The following is a 26,771-nucleotide window of genomic DNA, read 5'->3' as shown; positions in this document are numbered from 1 at the left end:
TATTGTATAAATTTTTAATCTCATCTCAAAATTAATTGAGATTCATGGCAGTATGAATAATTCAGAGAGTGGAATATTCCAAAATTATATTAGGAACATTTCCACTTGACAAACGAAATATAATGACATTTCCATTCCTTCTAGAAGTTCTGTAATACATCCAATCGATAAAGCCTTGAGCAATATTCTGTCTTTTCATTTCCATTTAAATCATTGAATTGTATTCTCGACACAGGAAAAAATATCAGCATTTGCTTTTAAAACTCAAGCAAAATTATATACATCCTACAATACCGTGTCAGCCGATATACTTGACTGGGGTATTGTGATATCGATTCATTTCAAAATATAGTCTTTTGTACAAATTTAAAAGCAATTAACGATCCCTTTGTACACATTTAAAAAAAATGATTAACCCTTTGTACAAATTTAGGAGATTAGTGTTCTATTTGATTAAATTAACAAAGAAATTAATTGAGTGTCAGTTTAAAATGAAAGATTACGCCAGCAAGCATATTTATTTTGATATGAGTATTTTCAAACCGGAATCTTTAAATACCGGAAGCGGAAGTGCTTTCGTTTTGAGAAACATATTCCAATAACAACTTCGAGAATTAAGGTGCATCACACCAACGTAATGTAAATGTCTTATGACCCGGATTGTAATGGTTTTCTATAACTGTTCGTACAAAGAGGAAACGATGCCTTAAAAATGGTACCGGAAAACCATATTGTGTATTCTGCAAAGTGAGAAAAAACGAATTCCATATTTTACGAATTTCTTTCCATTAATGTTCGATCGCATTGAATATGTGCTCGCAACATTACAAATAGCAAAAATAATTAAACATACACAGTATAATAATATGCATACTATATGAATTATCAAGCTAGTGCACATCATCGAGAAACCAGTAAGAAATCATTTAAAAATTCCAAAGTAGTGATATTACATTATCGAAGGATATATATATAGCAATTCATCTTGAGCGTATCGAGGGTGAACGCACGTGCAAGGTCAGTGCGACGCATAATACTCAGCACAAGAGCTTGTATAAGTATGCACGTGCAATGCGCTTCTTTGCTGTCTGTCCGACTTGTTGCGCTTAGATGTCATAATTCTACACGTATGTACGTAAGTTACCATTTTGGGCAATGAACCTTCTTACTGCAGTATTTTGTTTACATATGTGGATACTTCAGGGAGGTTTGTATGGTAATCATTTTATTATTCAGTAAAGTCACGAGCGCACACTCATGTGATCAAATGTCAATTTCAAACAAAAACAAATGTTTTCAACCACCTGTTTCATGTTTCATCATAGTTCAAAACGCTCTTAATTATTTTTTGCGAAACTACTACAATCTGTCTTTTATATCATGGAAAAAGTTTCACAAACACCGGCATGTATCTAGAATAATATATGTATATAAATTATACAAGAATGTAATTGAACGGAGAAATTTGGCAAGTTTTATCGGCAAAATAACACACAAAATTAAATTCAAAAGAGAGGCTTCAAAGATTATAACTACCATCACCGGATCCCGATCACTTTTAATCTCGTGACAGTTCTGTTTAAATCTGAAAAATAAACTCAAAAAAAAAAAAATCCCGAATTCAACGTTCACCCTAAGAAAGAGAGTCCTGCTGATTTCTACTATGTACAGGAACTCGCGTGTTACTTTCCTGTTTATATTCATAGCCCTGACAGCTTAAGTCTCGGAAGTATATTCAATGACGAATGCTATAGATATAAAAAAAAACAAACCCAGATACTACAAAATATGCTATAGGCCTATTCGTTTTATTTTATCTATTATTCGTTCTTATAGGACAAGCGTCTCAAAGTCTGGAAAATGCCGAACAACCTAGGAACTCTTAAATGTTGGAAATGCAATGCAGATAGCCGGGACGGTCTACCTTGACAAGAAAGAATGAGGTAAATCAAGAACGTTTAACAGAAATTTAACACATATGTTTTGCTTATATGTTTAAGTCGGTGCACAGTTCAACACAAAATTAATCCCAATTTAATATCGTACAAAATAATGACGAAAAAAAAAAAAAATCAACCCCACCTCGGTAATTTCCGGCAATAATCGGTATTGATTCGAATCTTCCGTGCTTGCGTATTCGATTCTTTTACGATGATTAACGGAATTGGCCGAGATGTGCCGATTGTACAGCATATGTATCCGGAAACATTGATCAGCAGCTTAAATGTGTATCACATTGGAATGTTAATCCACTTCAAATGTCGACAATGATAACATGGTGTGCTTAAAGCCAGACATTTGATATAACAGTATCTACATTTTTAAGGAGAACACATGCGTACCCCAATTGTACCTCAATCGTGTTAATAATTAAACCCACTGATAATCGTAAACTAATATAATTTTTTTCAATATGGAAAGCAAATGCGCTTTCTTCTGTTATAATTGAAATTATTAATTAATCGAGTACATCAAGATTCTATTATAACGAGTAACATTTGCCGCCTGCTAATTAATTGTGTGTGATTATAATCTAATCTTATGGAATCAATCAAATTAATAAGAGAAATATTTTAATTATATTAAATTTTATTGCAATTACATTGCTAATGAAATAATTTCAGAAAGTAGCTTTCGGGCAATATTTTAAATTAATATTAATTTTACGATATCTCTTTGAGAAATATCGATAAGATGACATTCTAGTGAGTGGAATTTATAAACCTATTACAAAACAGTGGAGTATTCATTTACTTTGGAGTATAGTCATCACTTATAATCGCTAATCCCGATTCTGTTCACGGGGAAAATCATTTTTCAAGAGCACTCGTTTTCTCAAGCTTTCATACAAGAATGAAAATGTTACATCAATATTTATTTACTTTACTTCTAGTTTGGACAAATTCGCTATTAGAAACCAGTTTGGCTGGACTAGTGACGTTTGATTGTTTTCGGAACATCATGAAATTGTTCAAAATTTCTATCTTTGAGAAAAATCATACACGAAATCTTTTTGTATTTTATAGAAAAAGAATAAAATAAAATAAAAAAAAAATAAAAATCTTTCCTAATTTCATAACGTTTCTTAGTTCATTTCACTTTAACAATAATTTTCCCCGCGAAAAGTGGACAGTTGATATAATAGATATATATATACATTTATATTTATCACAGATAAGAATAAAATTATTGTTAAATAAATATATTTATCACATCGATACCGTGTTATACATTCAATGAGTAATTTTTTTTTAATTTTGTGTTTTAGTTCAGGTATTTTACACCCACTGTGACGTCATAAAATATTTACAATGACATGACGTCATGACATCGTGACGTCAGAATGAACACAATACAAACGGTACTCGGTAATGTGACAAAAGAGACAGTTTGTTGGCATTCATTCCATATGCGGTTGATGTAAATATTTCAAGTTTTACCTTGGTTGAGCATAGCTTCATCAATCTCATTTGAAATGAAAGCTCAATCAAGATAATAAAGCTATATCATATATAGAGTTAAGCCATTTGTTTCTCTGATTTTTCAATAGGATGGATTTCTTCATATATGTTAAAGTTTGCAACTGCTTCGGCATCGTGACCGAAGTCGCACGTGTGGCGATGGACACTGGACACACGCGATATCGGGGTTTCGTATCCCTCGTCGTCCGGGAGAGCGGAAGTAGTGTTCCCGACACCCACTTCCGGTCTGATATCGAGAATTCTGTCTACGGGCGTTACGCGATGTTTAATATCCGGCATTGCGAAATATAGTTTCTCCCAAAACCAAGGATCGCTATATTTAACATACGTCCGTGTTTGTAAGTAAAGTTTGAGATCCTTGCTCATTTCATTCACATTAACATCACTGAGTAAAATAATTATCAGTCTATTCGTCTTGTCTTTTAAAACGTGATGATGAGCTGTTTGGAATTCATATTGGCACCATTCGCTCTTCAGGAAATTATCCGACATGATGAGAATGGTTCTACGGCTGCATTGAACACTGCTTACAATGGTTTCCGATATGGAAGCTCCGATAGGGAAATCACGATAGTGAACACACAGTTTGAATCGATGGTCGACATCTTCCAGTCTCGGAACAAGTTCTCGGACCACAAAATCCTCGTCCTTATGACTGTACGAGATAAAAGCATCGTATATTTGGTTGGCATCTGATTTTTCGTGCGACATTCGACATCCGAGTTTTGCAAAACAGACCACTTGGATAATATTTTTATTCCAAAACACCAGCGCAAGGACGACAACTACAACGACAATTGCAATGATCGCACATATTAGTGGGAGTTCGTCCGTTCGGTCAAGGACACGAGTCACGCTCTCACGTGTCAGATTTCTGATCACTAATGTCATATTTGGGCACATTGTCTCCATATCAATGTCATCGAATCTTACAAGCCTGCCGGGACTATTGTTGTAGCCGTATGTGTTTTCAACGTCAGTGTCGTCTGTTACACATTCCAACTCCCTGCGGTCCACAATTTTCTCGACAATCGTAATGGTGTTGTATAACATTGTTGACAAGAAGTTACAGTCACATGACCATGGATTACCCGCCAAAGTCAGTCGCTGCCACGCGGGATTTGAAAGCGTTGCGTCGACTATAAATTTCAGCTCGTTATTCGCTAGGTAGAGTCTCTGGATGTTTGGAGTGTGTTCAAACACGGTATAATCAATGAATGAAAGTCTGTTGTTCTCCGAGGTTTATTTCTATCAGGTTCTCCAATCCATAAAACATTCCGTATAGTAGGTCTTCCAGCAAGTTATCATTGAGGTTTAACACCTCAATTGATTTTAACCCCACAAAGCTCCGGTTTTGTATAAAGTCAATGCCACTGTTATTCAGATAAAGTATTTTAAGAAACTCCAGTCCAAGAAATCCAAATCTACTGAGGCTTGAGAAATTATTTCCGTCGAGCCAGAATTGCGTGGACACACTTGGAATATGCATGGGTATACTGGTCAGATTTCCGTGCGAACATTTGACGAAATTAGTTGAACTGTGATCAAGGCTTCGGAAGCAGCTACATCTTTGTGGACAGACGAACCTGCAAACACATCCTTGAAACTCACAACAGCGACATTTTGACATGAGGCATTCTTCTTGATAGTTACACAGCATGTTAGAGGGTTCAAGTTTGTAGAGGAACTTGCTTGTTGCTTGGAAACCCTTTTTACACAAGATAACATCGGTATCGTAAATAATGGGCTGTCCGTAAGATGGCCGGCTGTCGTCCATTTTCTTTCTTAGCCACTGCAATTTACAATCACACACAAATGGATTTCCGGCGATGTAAAAAGTCGGAGGAGAACCTTGTAGTGCCGGTGACACAGAAATTGACAGCAATTTCAAAGTTTGTATAAGATTATAACGGATATCAACTTTTCTTAAATTCTTAAAATTATAAAAAGCGTAGTCTGCAACGCTGGTAATCTGATTCTTCGCCAAGTTAATTTCCTGGAGAGCTTTCGGAAACAGTTCTCCGTTTATTGAATTTACGATGGAATTGTGACTGATATCCAGATGCAGGAGAGAATGTAAAGAACTGAACGCCCATGTGACGTCACTGATATTGTTGTGCTGAAGAAACATCCACCTAAGCTCACTCGCGCCATGAAAAGCGTCATCTTCGATCGTGTCGATGTTATTATACGCTAGATTTAGAATCTGGAGCGAAGGCGGCTTGTTGAACACACCACGTGGAATTACGCGAATATTATTGAAAGCGAGGCTTATACCTTTAAGGGTAAGCAGTCCTTCAAATGTATTTAAATCCAAAGTATCTATCCGGTTAAACCGGAAGTCAATGAGACTGATGTGCTCCATATTCTTAAGACTCGGTATCTCCGACAGAAAGTTAAAAGATACATTGAGTTGGGAAACTGACAAAAGCGGAAGTAGAGATTCGTTGTCAGCCTGGCTTATATTATTATTCCGAATATCTAATTCAAAAAGAGACCCCAACCCTTCAAATGCATATCTGTCAATAGTTTCAATCTTATTTTTACCAAGCTTCAATTTTTCCAGTTGTAGTTGTTTTTCAAAGAACCGTTCATTGAGATGCCTTATTCGGTTTCCAGACATATCGAGATAAAACAGTTTTTCGAATCTTAAAAGTGATTCCCGGTTTAATTTACTGATGTTATTGTTCTGTAGCTGGAGCTCCGTCATTTCTCGCAAGGGCCATAACTCTGTCCATATCCGATCATCCATGTTGCAGTCTCCTAGAGTCACAACCCGAAGTTTTGTTGAATAACCAAAGAAACCTTCCGGAACTCGACCTAAATTGTTCCCATTCAACTGTATTATCTGTAGATTTTCCTGTTTACGAAGAAGATAGGGTGGAAGTCGTCGAAGACGATTAGATGAAAGGTCTAACCATCCGAGATCTCGGAGCGCCGAGAACGCATCGCGATGAATCATAGTTATGTAGTTGTCACTCATTCCAAGCTCCCATAAATTTGGAGCCGTGGACGAAAGCTCATTTCCGAGGTATTCGAACTCATTAAACGGCATGATGATTCGAGAGAGACTTACAAGTGTATTGTTTTCACATCCAAGACCAGCATCTTTCAGAGATTGAATTTTATTCTTTGTGAGGTTGACGTAGACGAGATCCTTATTCTCACAGAGGCTTGGCATTACTATTACTTCGGAAGCGACAACTGTCAAACGTTTTAAAGACGGACAGCTCAGAAACGCTTCCGGGTCAAATGTCAATCGTCTTGCATTGATTACATTGAAAATTTGTAGTGACGACATACCGGCAAAAAGATCTTTCGGAATGTGATCAAATTTGCAATTTTCAAACGTGAGCTCTGAAAAAGTATGAAGATCTTTGAACATATGACTTCTCAGATTGGAATGAAGAATAGGGTCACATTCCAGATACAGGGTACTGTTGACTGACGTTCGGAAAAGGGCGAAGTTACTGTTTTCTTGGACGGTTGACAGGGAACAGAACACATCAACGATAAGGTCCGGGGTGTCACGGCGGGAGCACGTGCATTCCTCCGGGCACGTGTAATCGACACACCAGCATGACGTCACCAACAACGACAGGGCAAGGACTACATGTGTCGACCACGCCATCCTGTTTAAAAGTAAATAATAGATTTTAATTTCAGAGGAAAACAGAAATAATGTCAGTTACATGTTATATATACAATCATAATTTTGTTTCTTATGGTGAGTTGTATTTTAGCTCAACCAAGAGGAACAGTTGCAGTTGTGTCTGTAAAATACCTTTTATCAATTAATTACACTTCAGGTGGATGAATTACAGTAGATATAATGACAGTTCGGTATATATCAACCGAATGACTTATCATATGTGCCGAAATGTAAAACAACCGATGCATTCCGAATTACCACCTCGCGGACAGAGTGTTCCGAACATATCCTCCTTCAGGGTAAAGATATCGATTCCCTGTCATTCTACACTATCATGTATCACAGACATGAGTTTATCAAATTTTGATCGCCGTGAAATAATCTTTTTCTTTCCCGATTAATTGTTATTAATCTTGTGCACATTTCCGCTACGGTAGCTCTCGTTACATAAAATGCTACATTTTTTTTATTTAACTAAAGCTGTAATCGAAGACCTTTGGATTTAAATTTGAAATATAAGATGCAATTTGTTTCCCAAATATCGTTAGGGCTTCAAAATTGATTAGCGTTTACGTTAACCAGAAGCGGCGTCGTTTACATCAAAAGAGAGATTAACGAAAAAACTATCGACGCGCGAGCTACAAGTTAAGTTTGTTAAAACAACCGCACCAGCTTCTGATATTGTGTAAGTGGAAACAAATAAACTTAATTTCTTCCGGAATACAAATTATTCAGAAATTTCATTATTTTACATAGCATTCTGTAGCGTAACAAGTCCGTTTTATTCAATATAAGATTTCCTCAAAGTTCTCGAATTCATTTCATGGTCGAAACATGTGAGATAGAAACCTGCGTAAAGGGGTCACATGTATTAAGAGATGATACTGTACATAGTTGCATGGTCGCCTTCTAGCTTCCGGCTAGGGGGAATTTCCCTTTAGCTCAGTCGGTAGAGCGGCGGACCAGTAAGCCGAGGGTCGCGGGTTCGATCCCGGCTGGCTGCACACTACTTCTCCTTGAACTTTTACAAGAGTTTATCCCTATTTAGAGGCCACCCTGTCAAGACACAACCTTAGCACTCCCAAGAGGTGATCGCTCTTTAAAGACTTCCTCTGTTAAGAGACCATCTTTCCTTAGATATTACCTCTGTTAGGAGACCATCTCTATTTAGGGACTTACAGACAACCTCCGTTAAGAGGTCATTCTTTAAAGACTACCTCAGTTAGGAGACCATCTCTCCTTAGAGATTACCTGTGTTAGAGACCGTCTCTCCTTAGAAATTACCTCTGTTAGGAGACCATCTTTCCTTAGAAATTACCTCTGTTAGGAGACCATCTCTATTCAGAGACTTTACAAACAACCTCTGTTAAGAGACAACGTTTATTATAATAACTCTGTGAAGGAACCGCCTATAGGTTTTAAGGCTGCTTTAAAAATTCATATTTTTTTCATTCTCATTTCTTGCATATGTGAAAAAACGAGGCGAAAACATTTTTTTTTACTTTCCTACGGTGGTAGGTTTAATAGATAATTGAGATATAGAAATTTTACACACATCGATGTAGGCTATTGTAACACACAGAAACATCTTTATGTTTACCAGAGACAGCTAGTGTTCCAAACTAGTTGACGATTCAATATTCACAAGATGAAAATTGTATAATCTACTGAATTAATACTTCAAAAGATAGGACGTGTTCTCACAAGCTGAACCACAATTCGCCGGTACAAAGCAGTTATCAACGACACTTTGCATGAAATATGATCACAAAAGCTGAATATCGATTTTCTACATCTGCTAATATGACGACCTTTGACCTCGATATTAAAACTTGCTCACTGTCATAAAAAGCTGAATATAATAATACGAAACGCGAACAAATCAATTAAAACGATTTAATAATCATCAAACTAGGAATGACTCATTCATCGTTGTATTTGATGGTGTCAAATTTTGATCATATTAACACTCAACTATTTAATCATAAAAGTGTGGAACCCCGGCGCATACGTAATAGCATCTCTCATTGGGAAACGCAAATTAGACATCAAAATAAATAGTTTGAACTGGAAATTCACTTGCAAGCGATGACAGTTCAATAAAAAATGTTTGTTTTTATATCATGAATATTGATGAAGTTTGCCTTCGGTGAGACTCGACCGGTCTGTTATTTTTTCCGGATATTGGTGATCGCTTGATGGTTCCGGCTATTAGATGTTATAACACCTCGGCGCATTCGCTGTAAATTATATGTATGTCACTGCGGTCCGTGTAAAATAGCATTTCCTCTAGATTTAATTATCACCTATTTTTTATTGATTGCAGGAATTTTCCCTCTTTGGGTAATATTTGTTGAGCCACAGAGAGAACCTGCAATAGTTCTATAGAGATAAGATGATGTCATTCCCGTGGAGTTGTCAATTGCCATTATCGTTAGAAACATAGGGCGGTCGTATAAAATATTCAAAGGCGAATTATTTTCTAATTTCTAATCAGCATGAAGGCTCCATATTTAATTGGTTCCATAACCAATCCTGGATATTGTTGTTATAGAAATAGAATCCCTGGTAAAATGTCGATTTCAATTTCTATTGAAATCTACATGCATCACATGAAGCGGAAACGTAATGTATGTTTCTACATGGCGATCTATTATAAATATGTTGTTAAAAATTTCAATACACAGCTTTGTATCAATCGTATGTTTATCTGCTCGTTACGAATATGACATTAAGTTGTAGTGTTGAGAGCGTTTTCATCAATATTTGTATAAATATTTGAATGTATTCAATTATTTCAAACTTTCATCATTGTAGTTTGAATGTAAGTTGTTTAGATTTTTAAATAATTTGCAAAGAATATCGTTTAATATACCTTAAAGATGAATAACCAGGTATTGCTTAAGATGAACATAGATCTTTTAGGTACAATCCTGATAGTTCCGAACAGTAGATACACAGCTTAAATAAAATAGCCGGGATGGCAATGATAAGAACCGTTTGTAAACAAAAGTACATCGCCATTTTGTGCTTACAAACACATCTTTTGTAACTCTCTTGCTGAGGGGAAAACGGGTATTCAGATCTCAAACTTTTACTGATATTCCAAAACAAAAACTTGGCAAGGCATCACAAACATTTTTTTGCATCAATTCTGAACGCTTCGACTATTCGGCATAGTCATAGATTCTAACTATTGTCTGCCAAAGTGAACAGCCGAAAGATAACTGGAAAAACCTATCCGTAAATATCAATAATCAATGTGTGTTAAATAAAACGAAAGGATGGTAATACTTCATTAGAGACAAATTAAGAAATTCAAACTGTCCCTTGAAATAAACTTTATATAGAGTAATGGCCCTTTGTCAACCATGTACCACTATTTCCGGTATTAATATTTCATTCTTCTTGTTTATACATTCCTGAAAGATACACGTACGCATGATTTGTAAAAACGCCACACCAGGGCGGAGTTTCGTATACTTAACTGGGGCCCTAGATCCAATGACATTTATATAACAGAGTTATTGCCCTTTGTTTACGCTGATTCCAAAGTTTGGTCGGATATGGAATATTTGCTTGTACTGTTTTTTTTTTTTTTTTTTTGTTTGTTTTCATTTTTGTTATTATTAAAGTGGGTATGCACGAAGCTTTTACAAATCTAATGCTGAATACAATGTCATGTTGGTATGAAGCATACCGCACAGGGTAAGAGGATACACGGACTAGCGATCCCTATGACGCAACAGGCTACGGCTATTCCATTGGATTACGTACAGCAGAGAAAGCGGAAAGGGTTATAAAGCGAATTTTTATTGTCATCTGATACAACTAGCATATAAATGCATTTTTTATGAAAACAATAAAAAATATATTCATATGATATCCTTAGGTAGTTTTTGTTTTCAATCGATCCTCCAGGGACTTTATGGGGAAAAGCAATTTGTTCCTGTGGTGTGATGTTATCAAAATGTCACATCCAATTTTCGTTAGATCGCGATTCCTACCGACATATCATTGGAATTTGAAATGGATGCCTATGTATTGACCGTAAACAAGACTAGATGGCACCCGCCAACACCCAAGGTTTCACAACAAACTTGATGGTATTTGTTTAATTGTATTAGTTTTAGTCTCCATGCGAGGACGAGTTCGCCATCACAACGAAAATGTCGCTTAATGTTTCCTAATGGCGTAGTGGGAGGATTTCACGAGAAGAATTGCAAACAGATACCTGATATGCACGCGATGGATATACCATGTATTTGACGATGTTTTGAATAAATATGAGAAAAGCTTCGAATATGATAAGAGATGATAAGTTCACGTGTACTATTGCAGAATTGTCACGTGACATGTGGGGGGCCGCGATAGCTCGGTCAGGAAGGAGTATCCTCAGGTGATATCCAAGGTTCCCTCTGCCCGTGTTGGTTTGTGTTTCTCGGGAAACTAAGACACGGACCGGTCTGTGATCTCCTTGTTGTATCCTTGTGCAAGACACTTTACCATAATTGCTCTGCATGACATGTGACGGGCCTTCCACATGTTGTTAAGTGAGGTAGTCATTAACTACTACAAGGAGACTCCGCTTCAAAACAAACATGCATTCGGCATTCCGTAATATACGGAACTTACCGGGGCGGTAATTAGTATTGTTTGTTTTTTTATGTTATTCAGTAAATGGAATATAAACTTCCGGCTTACATGAAAAAAAGTTTAATTGTAAATATAGGGCGATACGTTAACATTATTTAGACGTAAATAATGTTCATCTCTGATATTTATATATATATGTCCCTGTTATAAACGATTGCCTTCTGAAAAAGCGAAATAGTCCGGGGTTAAGCGGACATTAATCCACTTCCGGTTTACTTATTTGAACATGAAAAGATACACAAAAAAGTATTGTAAAAACGGGGTAGTCTACTGTAAATCCGATATATTCGTTATTTGATCGACATAGATAAACGTTGAATTACGTAGATCAACAGATTACAAGGCAGCGTCCGTGATAGTAAACATTATTTTACCACGTCTTTACCAGGAATCGAACCAGTGACCGCTGGTTAACCAGTATGGCTATCTGTTTAATACACTAAAGAGAACCTACCACTCGTCGAGTCGGTAGGAAGAAACTACAGATGTAAAAGGCTGTCATACTCTTTATCCAGGAATTAATTCGTGTCGAGTTTGCCAGGGTTACAGATATCTGCATTATATGGTTTTGAGAGTCACAATGTAGGGGCCGCGGTGGCCGAGTGGTTAAGGTGTACCTCTGGGTTGCGAGTTCGAAACCTACGTGGGGCAGTTGCCAGGTACTGACCGTAGGCCGGTGGTTTTTCTCCGAGTACTCCGGCTTTCCTCCACCTCCAAAACCTGTCACGTCCTTAAAATGACACTGGCTGTTAATAGGACGTTAAACAAAACCAAACCAAACACTAATGTCCCTACACGAGCGCCACTGTAAATATTGCAGTTGCTTTACAAATATCTTTGCAAGGAATCCATTCAATTCAATTTAATTTATTGACTGTAGGTCTTACGGCCTATGAGTACATATTGCATACAAGGTTATGAAACAGCCAGACAAAAGGGGAATACTAGTACGAATTAAAGAAATACAGCTTTTATCTCATTTGCTTCAAAAATATATTTGCCGATGCGGCATATTTCCTTGTTGTTACTGGCACACAATAGACGCATTAATTTAAACATTGAATGATTTTGCCAATAGTATTTATCGCTGTATTGACTTCTTAAATCTTTGTACAAATTAGATATTAATACAAAACGATATTCGTCTTCTACAAATTACGCAATCGAGTGTACCTTATGTAGATATCCGGTTTACACGTAAGTTAACGTTCCATAAAATGAATGAAGATAAGCTAATTTTCTCCAGATGAGATGGAAGTAATTGGCTATCATTAGCCTTGAAAAATCCTGGTTTATGAATGTTTAAAGAAATAACCAAACTTTGATTTGGCATATACATTGTATGACAAGTGAATCGAGTAACCATATATTGATCTACCATAACTTTGTCGGGTGCCACAGTGGTAACCCACTTGCCTTTGACTCAGGCGGCCGGGGTTCGATCGGACGTATAAAAATATAGTCACCTGCCAAGCCACGAGGGTTGTCTCCTAGTACTCTGGTTTCCACCCACACTCAGACCCCTAAGTGTTGTAAAATAAATAAGTTATGATCCAGACTTGACTAAAAGGATCAGTTTGAAACAAGTTAGAATCTATGACGTGCTTTGTAATAAGGATATAAAACTCCATCAGTAGGATGTAGATAGCTAAAATGGCGGATGTATCCGTCCGGAACCGTGTAGAAAGTTATAAAAAACCAACAAAAGGTTTGTGTGTTCAGTAATGACGAATAACAAAACATAAAGGATAGAGGCGAACGTTCATTTTCAAAGGTCAGAGGTCAAAGGTCATTATCCTTACTAATCCGAATAATCGAATATTTTGGTATTAAACGAAACAACAGCTGATTTATTAATAACACAAATGGTTGTAATAATTATATGAAACAATATTTGTTTTAAAGATAACTATGGTCTGGTCGTTCTGGTTTATTTTTTTGCTGTGTAATCATTTTCACTATTCGACCTTGACCTCGGCGAAGAAAACCCGTACAGGATTGATTTTCCTGAAACTGTATCCTCTGTTAAGTAATAGACATATACGTCTAGATCGATCCGATAGTGTGTACCGTTTTCTATATAAGCGATGTTTTCATAGACACGAAAGGGACAAAATCTCTATGCACTTCTCCAGTACTGAAAAATGGGGAATTGGTTTTTGAGAGACATTAGCACATGCGTGTTTACATGTCACGATGTTGGCAGAGAAAGTAAAAGCTGGCGTGTACATTTATTGCCAAGTACAGAGAGTACATGCGTAGCTTTATTGTCAAGTCTTAGTGAAGTAGCAAGGAAGATCGAAAAATAAGGGCGATAATCAAAGAAATATATATTATTAATGTTTTATCTTTCTTGATAAGTTATCAAGTAATGTAAGTCTCTCCCTTGTGGCTACGTTTTCATGTAAGGGTCGTAAACTAAGACGCATTAAAAATTTGTGGGAATTGCGCAATGCGTGTCATGCATTTGTTCTGAATTCTTTATTACTAGATATCGGCCAATTCCGTGAAGACTCGGAATCAAGCAATTCCGAGCATTGACGGAATTGGTCGAGATGTCCTGATTCACTAAATATGTAGCCTATAATTACGGAAGTGACGTATTAAGCGCTGAACCGTAATTGAAAGGTCAATGAATACTCCGGTTGAATTAGTCTGATAGTAGCGTGAGGGTCAGAGGATACTCGGACTAGATTAATCTAAAGTGCAAACACATCCCCTTGTAACTCTAAAGATGGTCATTATTTTTTTCGATTGAGAAAATATCCAAACACTTAAAATCACACAATGCATTAGCGTTTGTTATCACATTCGATTTCATTGGGAGAAATGTCATCACTAAATTGAACGAAATTCGAATATAAAGGGCCATAAAACATGACTACCACAGCTTAACGCCAAATCGGGAACATTGATATCCCGGTAATGCTTTTAAAGAGGCTCAATGCAAAAATAATTAGACCAACGTCTTGATAATGTTTTCATTCAAAGACAAATTTATGGAGACAAGAACTTTAGTTTTGAAATCACGATCACCACGACATCGTCAGGCAAGCGTTTGAATCCCATGGCGCACAAGTATTATCATTTGTATTTTATCCACGACTTGACCACGAAAATAAACACCGCAAGAATTAAGTGTTTAACCGGCCTAAACTGTGTTCTGTCTGATATGGATATCTGTGGGATATTGGCAACCATTTGTTGTTCTAAAAATAAACATAGGGAATTCCGTATGACGTTATCATCTACATAAAGTAGCCATGGGAAATTCCTCTGTCTGATCTAGAGATTCTCTTTGATTACGTCATCTTCAATAAGAATCAAGAAACCCAATTAGTAATTATAAGGGCTAAATAATTATTAACTTAAATAACAAAAACCTATTTAAAAAGTCGTTCATATTTTACAGCTTTTTTTAGAAACAGCTTCCATTGTGGTAGATACTTAGGAATGCTATACAAATATATTATGTTATTTAAGACGCATATTTGGGGTCGTGACGTCAGAACTGTTGTTAAATAAACAGGAAATGCAACGTCAGGTACATGTTTATATGATGAACATTTTATCAGCACACCTTTCTCGAAAGAGGCTGTAAACATAAGTTGACAAGCAGTGTTAAGTCGTGTACACAAATAACACATTCAGGTAAGCCTTTATGTGACTAGGATTAGTACCATATATCGTCAGGCCTCGCCATAAACTTGAAATTAATTTTTTTAAATTTGAACAAGTATGATTGGAAAATCGTGATTCTTCATAATATAATCAAAATTGGGGGTAAGACATGTTCATTTACAAATATGACATCTAGCACCGTTAAATAGTGCTTCACTACAAAAGACGACATGAACTCTAAGCTAACGAATATGTACAAGTCCCAGACGACAGTTAACTCCATCCAACAATTTATCTATCTATACACACATACATAAATATATAATGAATATTGCTTATTTTATTTACAAAGGTAAAGCCAAAATGGGAAGTCGCATTTCCCTAGCGTTTTCAGGCCAATCAGACGACCTTATAAACACAAGTTGAAATTTGTATGTTAATTACTGCCACACCCAAATGTATTCAGTTTCGGCCCGGAACCTCCTTTTTTAGGGATATCGTCATGCCCGAACCGGTAAATCAACTGATCACGTGTTTCTAGGCTAGGCAAGTTTTGTGCCGAAGATGGTACACTTGTAGATATTGAGTTCGAATCCCGGGCTAGCCAAACTATGCGGCCAGTATTCATTTTTTTTTTATATATTCAAAATCATCGATTATTTAATCGTACCCTATATGATACGACCCCAGTGGAACGGCACGTGCAGACACTATTACAATCGCGAGCAGAACAAAATAACCAATGAAATTGCTAGAATAAAGTTGATAGGAGATAGCGATCATTGAGCACGCATCTACTTCTGTATGACCCATAGATTAAACGGGTCCATACAATGTAGTGTTTTGAAGTATCTCTCGTAGATAATTACTATTGTACGTGTACTATTCGGCTTTGTTTACTTACCTGAAAGCGACACTTGATAAATAATATATAAAAAAAATCAATAGTTTCGTATCAATTTCGTTCATTTATCTAAGAACGAATCCAAATAATGATTGAATGACGATTGAATGAAAAAATATACAAATATAATTACTCACGTATCAGCGAGAATCGACGAGACTTGTATCAACACATCACCAATTGTTAACACTGATGGCGAAAACACTCGGTTTAAACACATCAATGTATCTACTGTACATACCAATCCCATCTATAGAATACCGACGCCGTATGAATTCCCAGAGGTAAGTGACAAAAGTAATTGTCAAACCGGAGATTAACCAACATCCGGTATCATAGACAGAGAAAGAGTTTAAACGCCAGCAACCATTAAATATCGTATTGTTACAGATCGGTGTAGATTATTTTTGGGTACACAGATATTTTTATTTCATCACACTCCTGGCAAATATCACCAGTTCAGTTTTTATTTCGAATTATCGATAAAACTAAGCCCATAAAGACACACCTAAACTAAATAAAATAAGTTCAATTTTGTAGATATAAAAATGTAAAAATAAATAAATAAATAAATAGATAAATAAAAGAAAATGAAATAAGATAACAATGAAATAAAGTAAAATGATGAAAGTAGTGATTTGTTTCAAGACTATAGACTATTGTTTTAAATGACAAAATGTCTTACTGTCGAAATGTATTTCGTTGCATAATTTTACTGAAATAAGTACATACTAGATCCAGTATTGTTTTGTTAGTTCACATAGTTTAATCGACACCCAATCAGTGATACAACCACAGGGGCCTGGTACCATATCGGAGTACGTAGATCATTTTTAGAATGAAATTTAGTCAAGAGCTCGAGATAAGTTAAGAATAATGAGTCGGGCGCTCCAGACAATAAGTCGAGCTTTTGAAATAAAAGTCGCGCGTTCGAGATAAAAAGTCCAAAGCTCGAGGAATTATGTCGAGCGTTGGAGATAATAAGTCGAGCGTTCGAGATAATAAGTCGAAAGCTCGAGGAATTATGTCGAGCGTTGGAGATAATAAGTCGAGCGTTCGAGATTAGTCGAGAGCTCGAGGTAATATGTCGAGCGCCCGAGATAGTAAATCGAGCGCTCGAGATAATAAGTCGAGAGATCGAGATAATAAGTCGAGAGTTCGAGATAATAAGTCGAGCGCCCGAGATAATAAGTCGAGAGCTCGAGATAGTAAGTCGAGAGTTCGAGATAATATGTCGAGCGCCCGGGATAGTAAGCCGAGAGTTCGAGATAAAAAGTCGAGCGTTCGAGATAAATCGAGAGATATTAAGTAGAGCGCACGAGGTAATATGTCGAGCGCCCGAGATATTAAGTCGAGCGCTCGAGATAATAAGTCGAGCGCCCGAGATAGTAAGTCGAGAGCTCGAGATAATAAGTCGATCGTTCGAGATAAATCGAGCGTTCGAGATAAATCGAGAGATAGTAAGTCGAGCGCTCGAGGTAATATGTCGAGCGCCCGAGATAGTAAGTCGAGAGCTCGAGATAATAAGTCGACCGTTCGAGATAAGTCGAGCGTTCGAGATAAATCGAGAGATAGTAAGTCGAGCGCTCGAGGTAATATGTCGAGCGCCTGAGATAGTAAGTCGAGAGTTCGAGATAATAAGTCGAGCATTCGAGATAACAAGTCAAGCGTTCGAGATAATAAGTCGAGAGCTCGAAATAACGTATAGAGAAAATAATACTGTCCATGTCCTAAATATATCACCGTGCAATTGAAACCCTCACACATGTGAAACATCCTCTTCACATCATCAGATGTCAAAACGCATGTACACTGGGATTACATGTCAAAACCCTGTGTTATTAATGCAATACCTGTATGACATGATACAATGTCCTTTCCCTCTAGGGCAGGAACATCACAAATTTTGAATTTAAAGAAAAGTTTGATAAACACCCTGTTACTTTTATAATTCTTTTTTCAGCATAGCTATATAATTTTCGTTTTGCCCCGGATATGACGCGACATGTGGCGTTACTAGGCTGGTCAAGATGAAGTACGTGATTGGTCAATTTTGTGGTAAATACAAAATACTGATATGCAGTTAAAAACGAAACAAAGTTCAGATTGAGTAGATGATTGTTTTCAAATGACACATTAATAAAATTGCATTCTCGATTCAAACACAGTCTTATTATCACCAAAAATGATTCAAACTGATATAAATTTTTTTATCCGTGCTGAAACGCATTAGTTCGTTGATTTATTTCACCAGCAGTTTTACATTTTAACCACCAGCATTAAAACTATGCCGTTTGTCTTTCTTAAAGATATTTCTTGTTTACTTATTTATTACTTTTAGGTTCAATAATTTTATTTCTCCGTCTGCAAATACTGATTTTTGAACTAATATTACAGAATCGTAAATATTTCGTGTTGTATAGCTGTCATTGAAATGTTCTTCAAAACTTTCCCTTGTGAAATCTACACATGTTGAGGACTGTCAGAAACAAGAAATTTATAGTAGGGGGTCTCGGCGAGACAAACTCAGAATGGTACAAGATTTTAAGTGCATGTCGTTTGTAGCCAATTAGCAGAAACATATACATAAAGCAGTGTTTTCAGTGCAATTCAATTAAACTTGATCAAGCAAGAAAAATGCACCAGGGTTCAGATACATATCATTTATGGGTGGTGAAAGGCGGAGAAGTTGATAAACAGCCTGAAGCGATATCACTAAACATTTAAATAACCTCCAATTAAAATTTCTAAATTTCCATATTGTTTTTCGGAAATTGAACGGTTTCACCTTTGTTTCACAGGCCATAACTACATGCTTACAATGACTGAGCTTTAAAGACTCCAGACTCCGCGACGTAAACCATGAATAAATAAATTGATATAAAGTTTATCATGTTCTCTAAAGTGCAGTTGACACTTCTGTTAATGACACCGTTTACTGGGTTGATAGAAATTATGATCGCCCTCAGCAGAAGGATAAACGGATTTCCTAATAATGCTCATATTATAGATATTACATAAAATGATGACACGATTTGAACTCGGTGGTTATAAAAGCGCCACTGCCCATTATATATTTTATTCCGACAACTAGTCATCGATTTAATGGAAAATTGATTGAAAAATGACACCGACGACATCGTCCCTTGCTAACTGATAAAGACAGAGACCTATTCGCTCTAAACATCGAAAAGATTTTGTATGATTTGGACTTCGGGATTCATAAAGCAACTTTTTTAATCACTACATGTACACAATCTAGTTAATTTTAAAGAATTATTGTCAAGAACCTCAACTTTGATTTGGAAAAAAAATAACCATAAAGGGCAATAACTCCGTATAATTGCTTGTTTGTTGGTTGCATCGCCCGTCTACCCCTTAATTGAAGTAACATCCCAAAATGTGTTTACGTGACAAATTACCGGACAAGCTGAAGTACGCGCTAGCTTACTGACCGATGTAAACATCGCTGTCCTCAATAGGGGTTTTATTTGGTTAAAATACGGTACGTTCAAGTCCGGAAAAATTCTGCGCGCCAGGATACGTGTTTGGGTTAACATACCTGTATATACAACTATACGTGCAAAATGTTTACATTTAATTAAGGCTCAGCGGTAACCTATCAAAATAAATATCTTCAGGTGTTTCATTTGCATATGAAAACAATGAAACAATATGGGCCACGAGAGATAGATGGGGGTAGTGTATCAGCTGTAGATAGATATAGGTATGCTGCACGAGATAGAAGCTGTAATATATATTTTAAAACGAGTAAAATCTGTTGCACATTGGCGAAAACTATCGGCATATAATATATATATATTAAACAACATGTATGCATATCCTGGTCAAAGATATCTTCAAATTTGTATGTTCCATCAAAATACCGCTTGTGTATCATTCAAAATTTCTAAGATAAAGTTTTATTAAAAAATGATATGATAACTTTTACACAGCCCCAACGCCTTCCCTCCTCCACAACTCCCTACTGCTCCACAATGTCCGCTACAAGCTACATCCTACAAATATGTCCCTTCATTCCTGGTTCCCTACGTTGTACAGTTTTTCTCTCCTCCACTGCCCCCCCCCCCCCCCCCCCCACCTTAGCCCTCTCCATTATCATCTTGTCCCCTGCCCCTAAACCCCATCCTCCCTACTCCTCTTAACTTTACCTCCCCCCCCCCCCCCCCCCCCCCCCCCCATCCCACCCACTCCAAGTGTCCTTCCTCGACCTGCAAATCTTAATTGTCTACGATTACATACCCCATGACGTAACACTAGTAAACTACATTATTCATATCATTACAGAACAGTCTGACACGTCAGGGCAGATCAATGCAGGCGGATACACTAGAGTTGATCAAACAAGAAAGATCGGGCGGAAATTTAAAGATTTTTCGGCAGCAGACAGGCAGTGTATACGTTGAACAACTATCCCGCTGTTTTATCCTCAATACGTAACAAAACATAATCGTTAAGGTAGAGAGTCCCAGCAGTGTATTGTACCTTCAGCAAAGGAGAGCTCCAACTTTTCGTGTGTGTGCGTGTTTGTTTTTAACTTGGAATAACTTTTCCTATTAACTATAGCAGAGAGTGAAAATTACATATGAAATAAATACCAATAATTACTGTTTTCATTCCACAACTTCACATACTGCGACAGTACATCAACCCTATTAGGTTTTCGCACTTTTAAAGTGTGTTGCGTAAAACACCCACAAAACATAATTTGAAATGTGCTCTGATGTCCTGATGCACTTGGTAGGCCTGGAGCGTCCCCGTCTATAATCAAAAAAGCTAAGTAAAGTAATTGATTTGTTCCCGCTTTCGGTTCTTAGTAAATTCAGGATTGGTACTATAAGAAGGTAAATCTTTTTTTCCAAAATAGTTCTTTTTTTCCCCCCAAAGGTCATATAATGAGATGAACCGTTACAGACTCCACAGTGGTTTCTAAAATTAGACAAAATGCACCGGGATAGACACTAAAAATAGAGGGAAACGAAGATTTATCTTGATTTGGACATCAGTAATGCTCCAAGGAAATTCTACATGTAAACGGACATTTTGCAAAGGTTACGGAGTTCAGTACGTACATTTTACTACTGCTACATTAAGATAAAAAAAAAATGAAATTGACTTTTATTGTTTTTGTTTACGACCCACCGACAACTGCAATCCTTCAGGGTCGAACAACACTGTTTCAATCTGGAGGCAAAACAAATGAAATAGTAACTTTATCAGGCGTATGACGTTATTAAAAAAATAGAAATAAAATTATTCCGTCAATATTGGCCTAACGACAGATTTCTCGGATTTGTTTTTCTTTCCGGTCTGATCCTTGTAATTTTAAACATAATTTTAATCTCTTTCATTTTATTGCCCGAGTACTAATTTACTTTTAAAAATTGTGTTCTGATGGCGTAGTGGTTAACGCATCACAACAAGGCCGGGGTTCGGGAGGCAGGGTCTCTAATTTCGACAGAAGGTGAAAAAGTTTGGAATCACCTGCCTAATTACTGGTGTTCATTTTTTTACCAATACTTTTGCCCCACCCCCCACCCCACCCCCATATGTAACGCCACAAAAGAGCAAACAGGACAAAAATTGTTAAAAAATATACTCGTACTATAATTGTTACAAAGTCCGTATAGATAGCATCTGGGTAATATCATACGTTTTATTTGATACAACTCCTTTCATTATTACCATTAAGTTAATAAAGACCACAAAACGTCTCCAGTAACTCATTTTGATTTAGCTGCAATATTAGATAAACATGCGAGTTTCTCTGTACAACGCGTCCCCTGGTACCGAAGTCAGCGACTTAATGTAAAAATATGAAAGTTAAATATCTATTGGGGAAAAGATTATTTTGTTTGGGCGTTTGATATTATTCTTTGTTAATCTGTGCTAAACAAAATTGGAGTAAGGTTCTATTATCGGTGAGTATGGACCCCTTATCCCCATCCCATCCCTCCGCAGTCTTTGACATGCTGTTATCTTCTTTTGTAAATTGGGATTGAAAACCGATAATAACACTGTGAAACACAAAACGATAAAACTAAATTAAAAACCAATCAAAAATACATTATTTCCGCCTGAGGTAGTGATATGGCCGTGGTATTTCGGTCGGATATAAATTTGACAGATTGTCTTCATCTTTGATCAATAAATATTCAAATTACATCTTGTCAATTATTTTAAAGGAAAATTGTTGAGGACGGCCACCTGGGGTGTTAATTGTCTCACACAATGTACCTATAACCTTGACCTCCGTTACGTACTCTATAATTTATAATTGTTTTCTGTAGGGCGGCCCCTCCCCCGGAGAAATAATCCTCCTGCTACCCTTCTTTTTACCGACACGGTGATTTACCTCGAAGTGAACCCTTAATTCGGCTTATTGACACGGGACCTAGTAACCTAGAAGAGGGTTTCTTTTCCTTGAGTTGCGAGTTACAAAATGCGAATTGTGGGTAACAATAACCTCTTGTTTGAATGATTCTGCCTACATGATTGCCCCTCTCCATATCTGCATTATCCTTAGCTTGGATAGTTCCTCTCCTCCCCTCCTACATGTAAAACTTACATCGTCCGGGCGCAGTGCTGTTTTCTCGCACCATTAATGCCTTTCCCACGGACGACCTTGTATCTTGCCCTCTCCGATCCGTGCAATATAGCCGTTCCTAATATACACAACACCTTATTATACTCTAACTAGACGGTACTAGAGGCAGATCTAGACCCAGCCGTGTGTAATTGACCACACTGCCCCGCGCTTACATGTACATCCCAAGGTCACACACGTGCATACATTTATCTATAGGGGCCAGAAAGGTTTGCAAAGGTCTGGTTATCTTTGCATGGAATAAAAAAAACTTCGATAGAATTCATTCTCTTATATCTCAATACAATTCCCCTCATCTATGTACAGTAACAGCTCTATATAATGCCCCTCAATTTTGTACAATAAAACCTTGATATAATGCCCCTCGTTTATGTACAGTAGCATCTCTATATAACGCCCTCGTTTATATACAACAACATCTCGAATTAATGCCACTCGTCTATAAACAGTAACACCTCGATATAACGCCCCTAGTTTGTACAATAACATCTCGAATTAATGTCCCTTATTTACATTAAAACTTTGATTTAGTTCAACTCGTTCGAAGCCAAGAATGCTTCGTATAATGAAGTTCCTTTAAAGGTCAAATCCTATATATAAATGCCATTCGTTCATGTACAGCAAAATCTCAATACAATTTCCCACATATCAGACATGCTTGTTCTCAAATCTAGCCTTTTATTTATATGCATATATAATACCTACATAAACTTCCTCCATATAATGCCCCTCATGACTTGCCATCCATTTTCCACTAGTGTATTCCAATGCTCTAGTTTAACCTGTCCCGTGATAGCTCCGTCGATTTATCGCCACTACAACTTAACGCCGTCATATTTCAAAACAATGATTAATGATGACGTCATAATACAGTTTTACAGTAATCGTTAATGTTTAAATTAACTACTAATCACTAAACTCATTACCATGTTTCCATACCGACAGGTCACGCCGAGACATTCTGTGTTTATATAGCTACATTAATCTCATACATCATATTTTTTATTTATTTATATTTTTTAATGTTCGCGAATGTGATTAATTGATTGACTGAATAAAAATGTTGTCGATTGAATGGAACTCAAACACTGTACGGGTTCCCGCAGATCGCTACAGTAAAACTTTAAAATAAAGATTCGAAATTACAAAAAATAAAAGTTTTTATTTGACAGCTGTGACTTGTCAGGGTTTAACAGTAAGAACGCTATTTAGCGAGCATATCGTTAGTATTCAATATATACAAAGAGCGCACATGTGAATAAAATGGATACACAACGTGAAAAAAAACTAGTATAGATCTACATTATACAGCTGTTTCGTCCCTCTAGGACTTGTCAATTTTGATGCTAGGATGTCCAAATTGTAAATTTAAAATCATAAGGGGAATTTCACTAACCATCAACATGAAATTAGATTAATTTGGTATTTTAAAAGATGATAGTTTGCTAGTTTTAATCCTTCTTAATATTGCAATAATTCTATGGAATGATATATATATATAGATATATATTTATATATCATGAGTTCGAGGCCCGGTCAGGGCACGAGTCATAAAGTTGTCTTCCTTCGTCAATTGTGTTACTATGTTTTATATATATATATATATATATAAGATTTACTTGTTAGATTTTGATACTTAACAAGCATGAAATGTAAAATATCGCCTTGAAATATTTCTGGACGCTACACTGACCACTTACTGACCAGAATATTTAGATTGGAGATCGGCCACTCGTTATCGCCTATCTATGGTGTCGGAAAGTTAACTACAATTATATGCTTCACAGTGAGTATGCGAGCAAGCTGACATTTGTTTCTTTTCCCATCCGGCTACCACCATCTGTACTGCACTCTCAAAGGATGTAGGTTTAGAAATAGATAAAAATAGCTCTCCCTAGTTACCAAGTTTGTGATGGACAGACCCTGCCCGATCGTTGTCCCCGGCAGCAATGGCTGATTTAGGGACGAATTTCGGAAGGGGTGTAATTTTCTTACTCGAGTGTTTGATGTTTAAAAGCCGAAATGCCATGTGAAGAGTGTGTGCAGGGAGGGGGATGAGGGTAACTGTAGCCTTGAAAATCCACCTAGATTAGCAGACTTTGGCAGAAAAGTTTGCTCCTTCAACTTTTTCCCTAGAGACGGGAGGATTCTGGGTAATTAGCCCTAATAGGTACAGATGGCCCAGTGCACCATAACAAAGTTCAGCGTTACACATAATAACTGATGTTATGACCCCCTAGTCCCAGGGAGTTTAAAGCCGAAACACTACACATGGGGTCGTAGATCGTAACAAAAAGAAAGGATGCATTCTTGATCTGAAGATTCTCGGTTAAAGACACATATCCGGTTAAAAGGACCATCGTCTTAATTTAGCGATATTACATATGGATACTGTGTTTATAGAGCTAAAATTCAGTTTACATTACCAATGGGGGAAAAAAAGAAAATATGAAAGTGTTTGAATGTTTTTAGTTTTTGATAGATTTATTGTGTTGACTATTTTATACCGAATAAGGAGGTTATGATTTAGATAAAAAGGGCTAGATATGCCATATACTTAAAGCTTATTAATGCTGGTTATTTTTTTTTTTTTTTAAATTTTTTTTTTTTGGGCAGAATTGTGATATTTCTGGATGAGTTTATCAACAGAATGCATAATTACAAGACAATCATTGATACATTATATCACGTGGTATTTATAAGTGAATGTGTATCCTTGATATCACAAATGCGAGTGTGATTTAAAATATCATAAACTCGATGCATACCATACACTTTAATATAATTACAACGCACATGTGCCCATTGTGTTTCATTTTTATTGAACACGGCAACATTTTAATGAAACATGCTTCTTTAATTCTATCTAGCCACGGGTGCAGAACAACTTTAATTAAACGAATATCTGAAATAATAGCATCAAGCTTCGAACCCCTCACTCACGCGAAACACTGAATTAGACACAATGGCAGAATGCAACAGAAATGCTCCTTACAAATATAATCCATTGCACTCGAAATAATTATAATGTTAATTTTAAGGCCATTTTCTCACCGAACTGAATTTAAGCTTTTCATAACACTGGTTTTAAATCTTGTTTTCTCCCTTGATCCGACAAAGCAGAGAAGGGTTTTAGGGCGCATTAGTGAGGTTGTTCAGATCATCCCCACATGTCACTTGCTCAAGCGATAAAACTTGCCACCCCCAATCAGCAGTGTTTTACCACCTCAGTCTAAAAGGTTAAAAAGACGAATCTTGTCCTGATGAGAAAAGGAACCGATAACTCGTTGTGCCTTCATAACCGCCGTCAAGTATAATCAATTATTAAAGCGAGCAAATATTTGTGGGGATTTAATGAAAACACTGCAGCGGGAATTTAAGGAAAATCGATTTTATATTAAAGGCTACCTACCTGGACTTTAGTACCTCATATAATCCAGATTGAATCCCTTTTGACAGAAAAAAAAATTAAAACTTTCTCCCGATTTTGTAAGGAGTTTTTGTCACATTGTAAACCACAGTGAATTCCATCCACACAGTCCTCTGTGTGTGTGTGTGAAGTAAAGATTTACTTCAGCGACAGCGGAAAGTGTAACATCCCTCTCCTCGTGTTGTGTGTTTGTGTATATGTAGTACACCGTGTATAGAGGAGAGATCAAATGCCCCTCCTCCACCACCCTCCACTAGTCACATGACTCTCAAGTCTTTTCTAATACACGCTACGAAGTTCAAACCAGATATGTCAAAATATCAGTTTGGTGGCTGCTTTTGTTCCTTTCTTCTTTATAACTAAAAAATCAATCATATCTAGAGTAGAGAGAGAGAGGA

The 26,771-nt window shown here is 36.7% G+C and overlaps 1 protein-coding gene across 1 annotated transcript; it reads right to left on the bottom strand.

Moving 5' to 3' along the window:
- On the bottom strand, positions 1–26,771 carry LOC117327062 (toll-like receptor Tollo). Its single transcript, XM_033883891.1, is given in 3 exon segments — positions 1–4,718; positions 4,720–7,114; positions 26,356–26,771. Coding segments are annotated over 2 exon segments (3,594 nt in total). The 5' UTR covers position 7,114; positions 26,356–26,771; the 3' UTR covers positions 1–3,518.

Source organism: Pecten maximus, chromosome 5 (genome assembly GCF_902652985.1).
Source record: "Pecten maximus chromosome 5, xPecMax1.1, whole genome shotgun sequence".
Taxonomy (NCBI): domain Eukaryota; kingdom Metazoa; phylum Mollusca; class Bivalvia; order Pectinida; family Pectinidae; genus Pecten; species Pecten maximus.
Note: the sequence above shows the minus strand (reverse complement) of the source record. Positions and strands in the feature narration are given on the sequence as shown.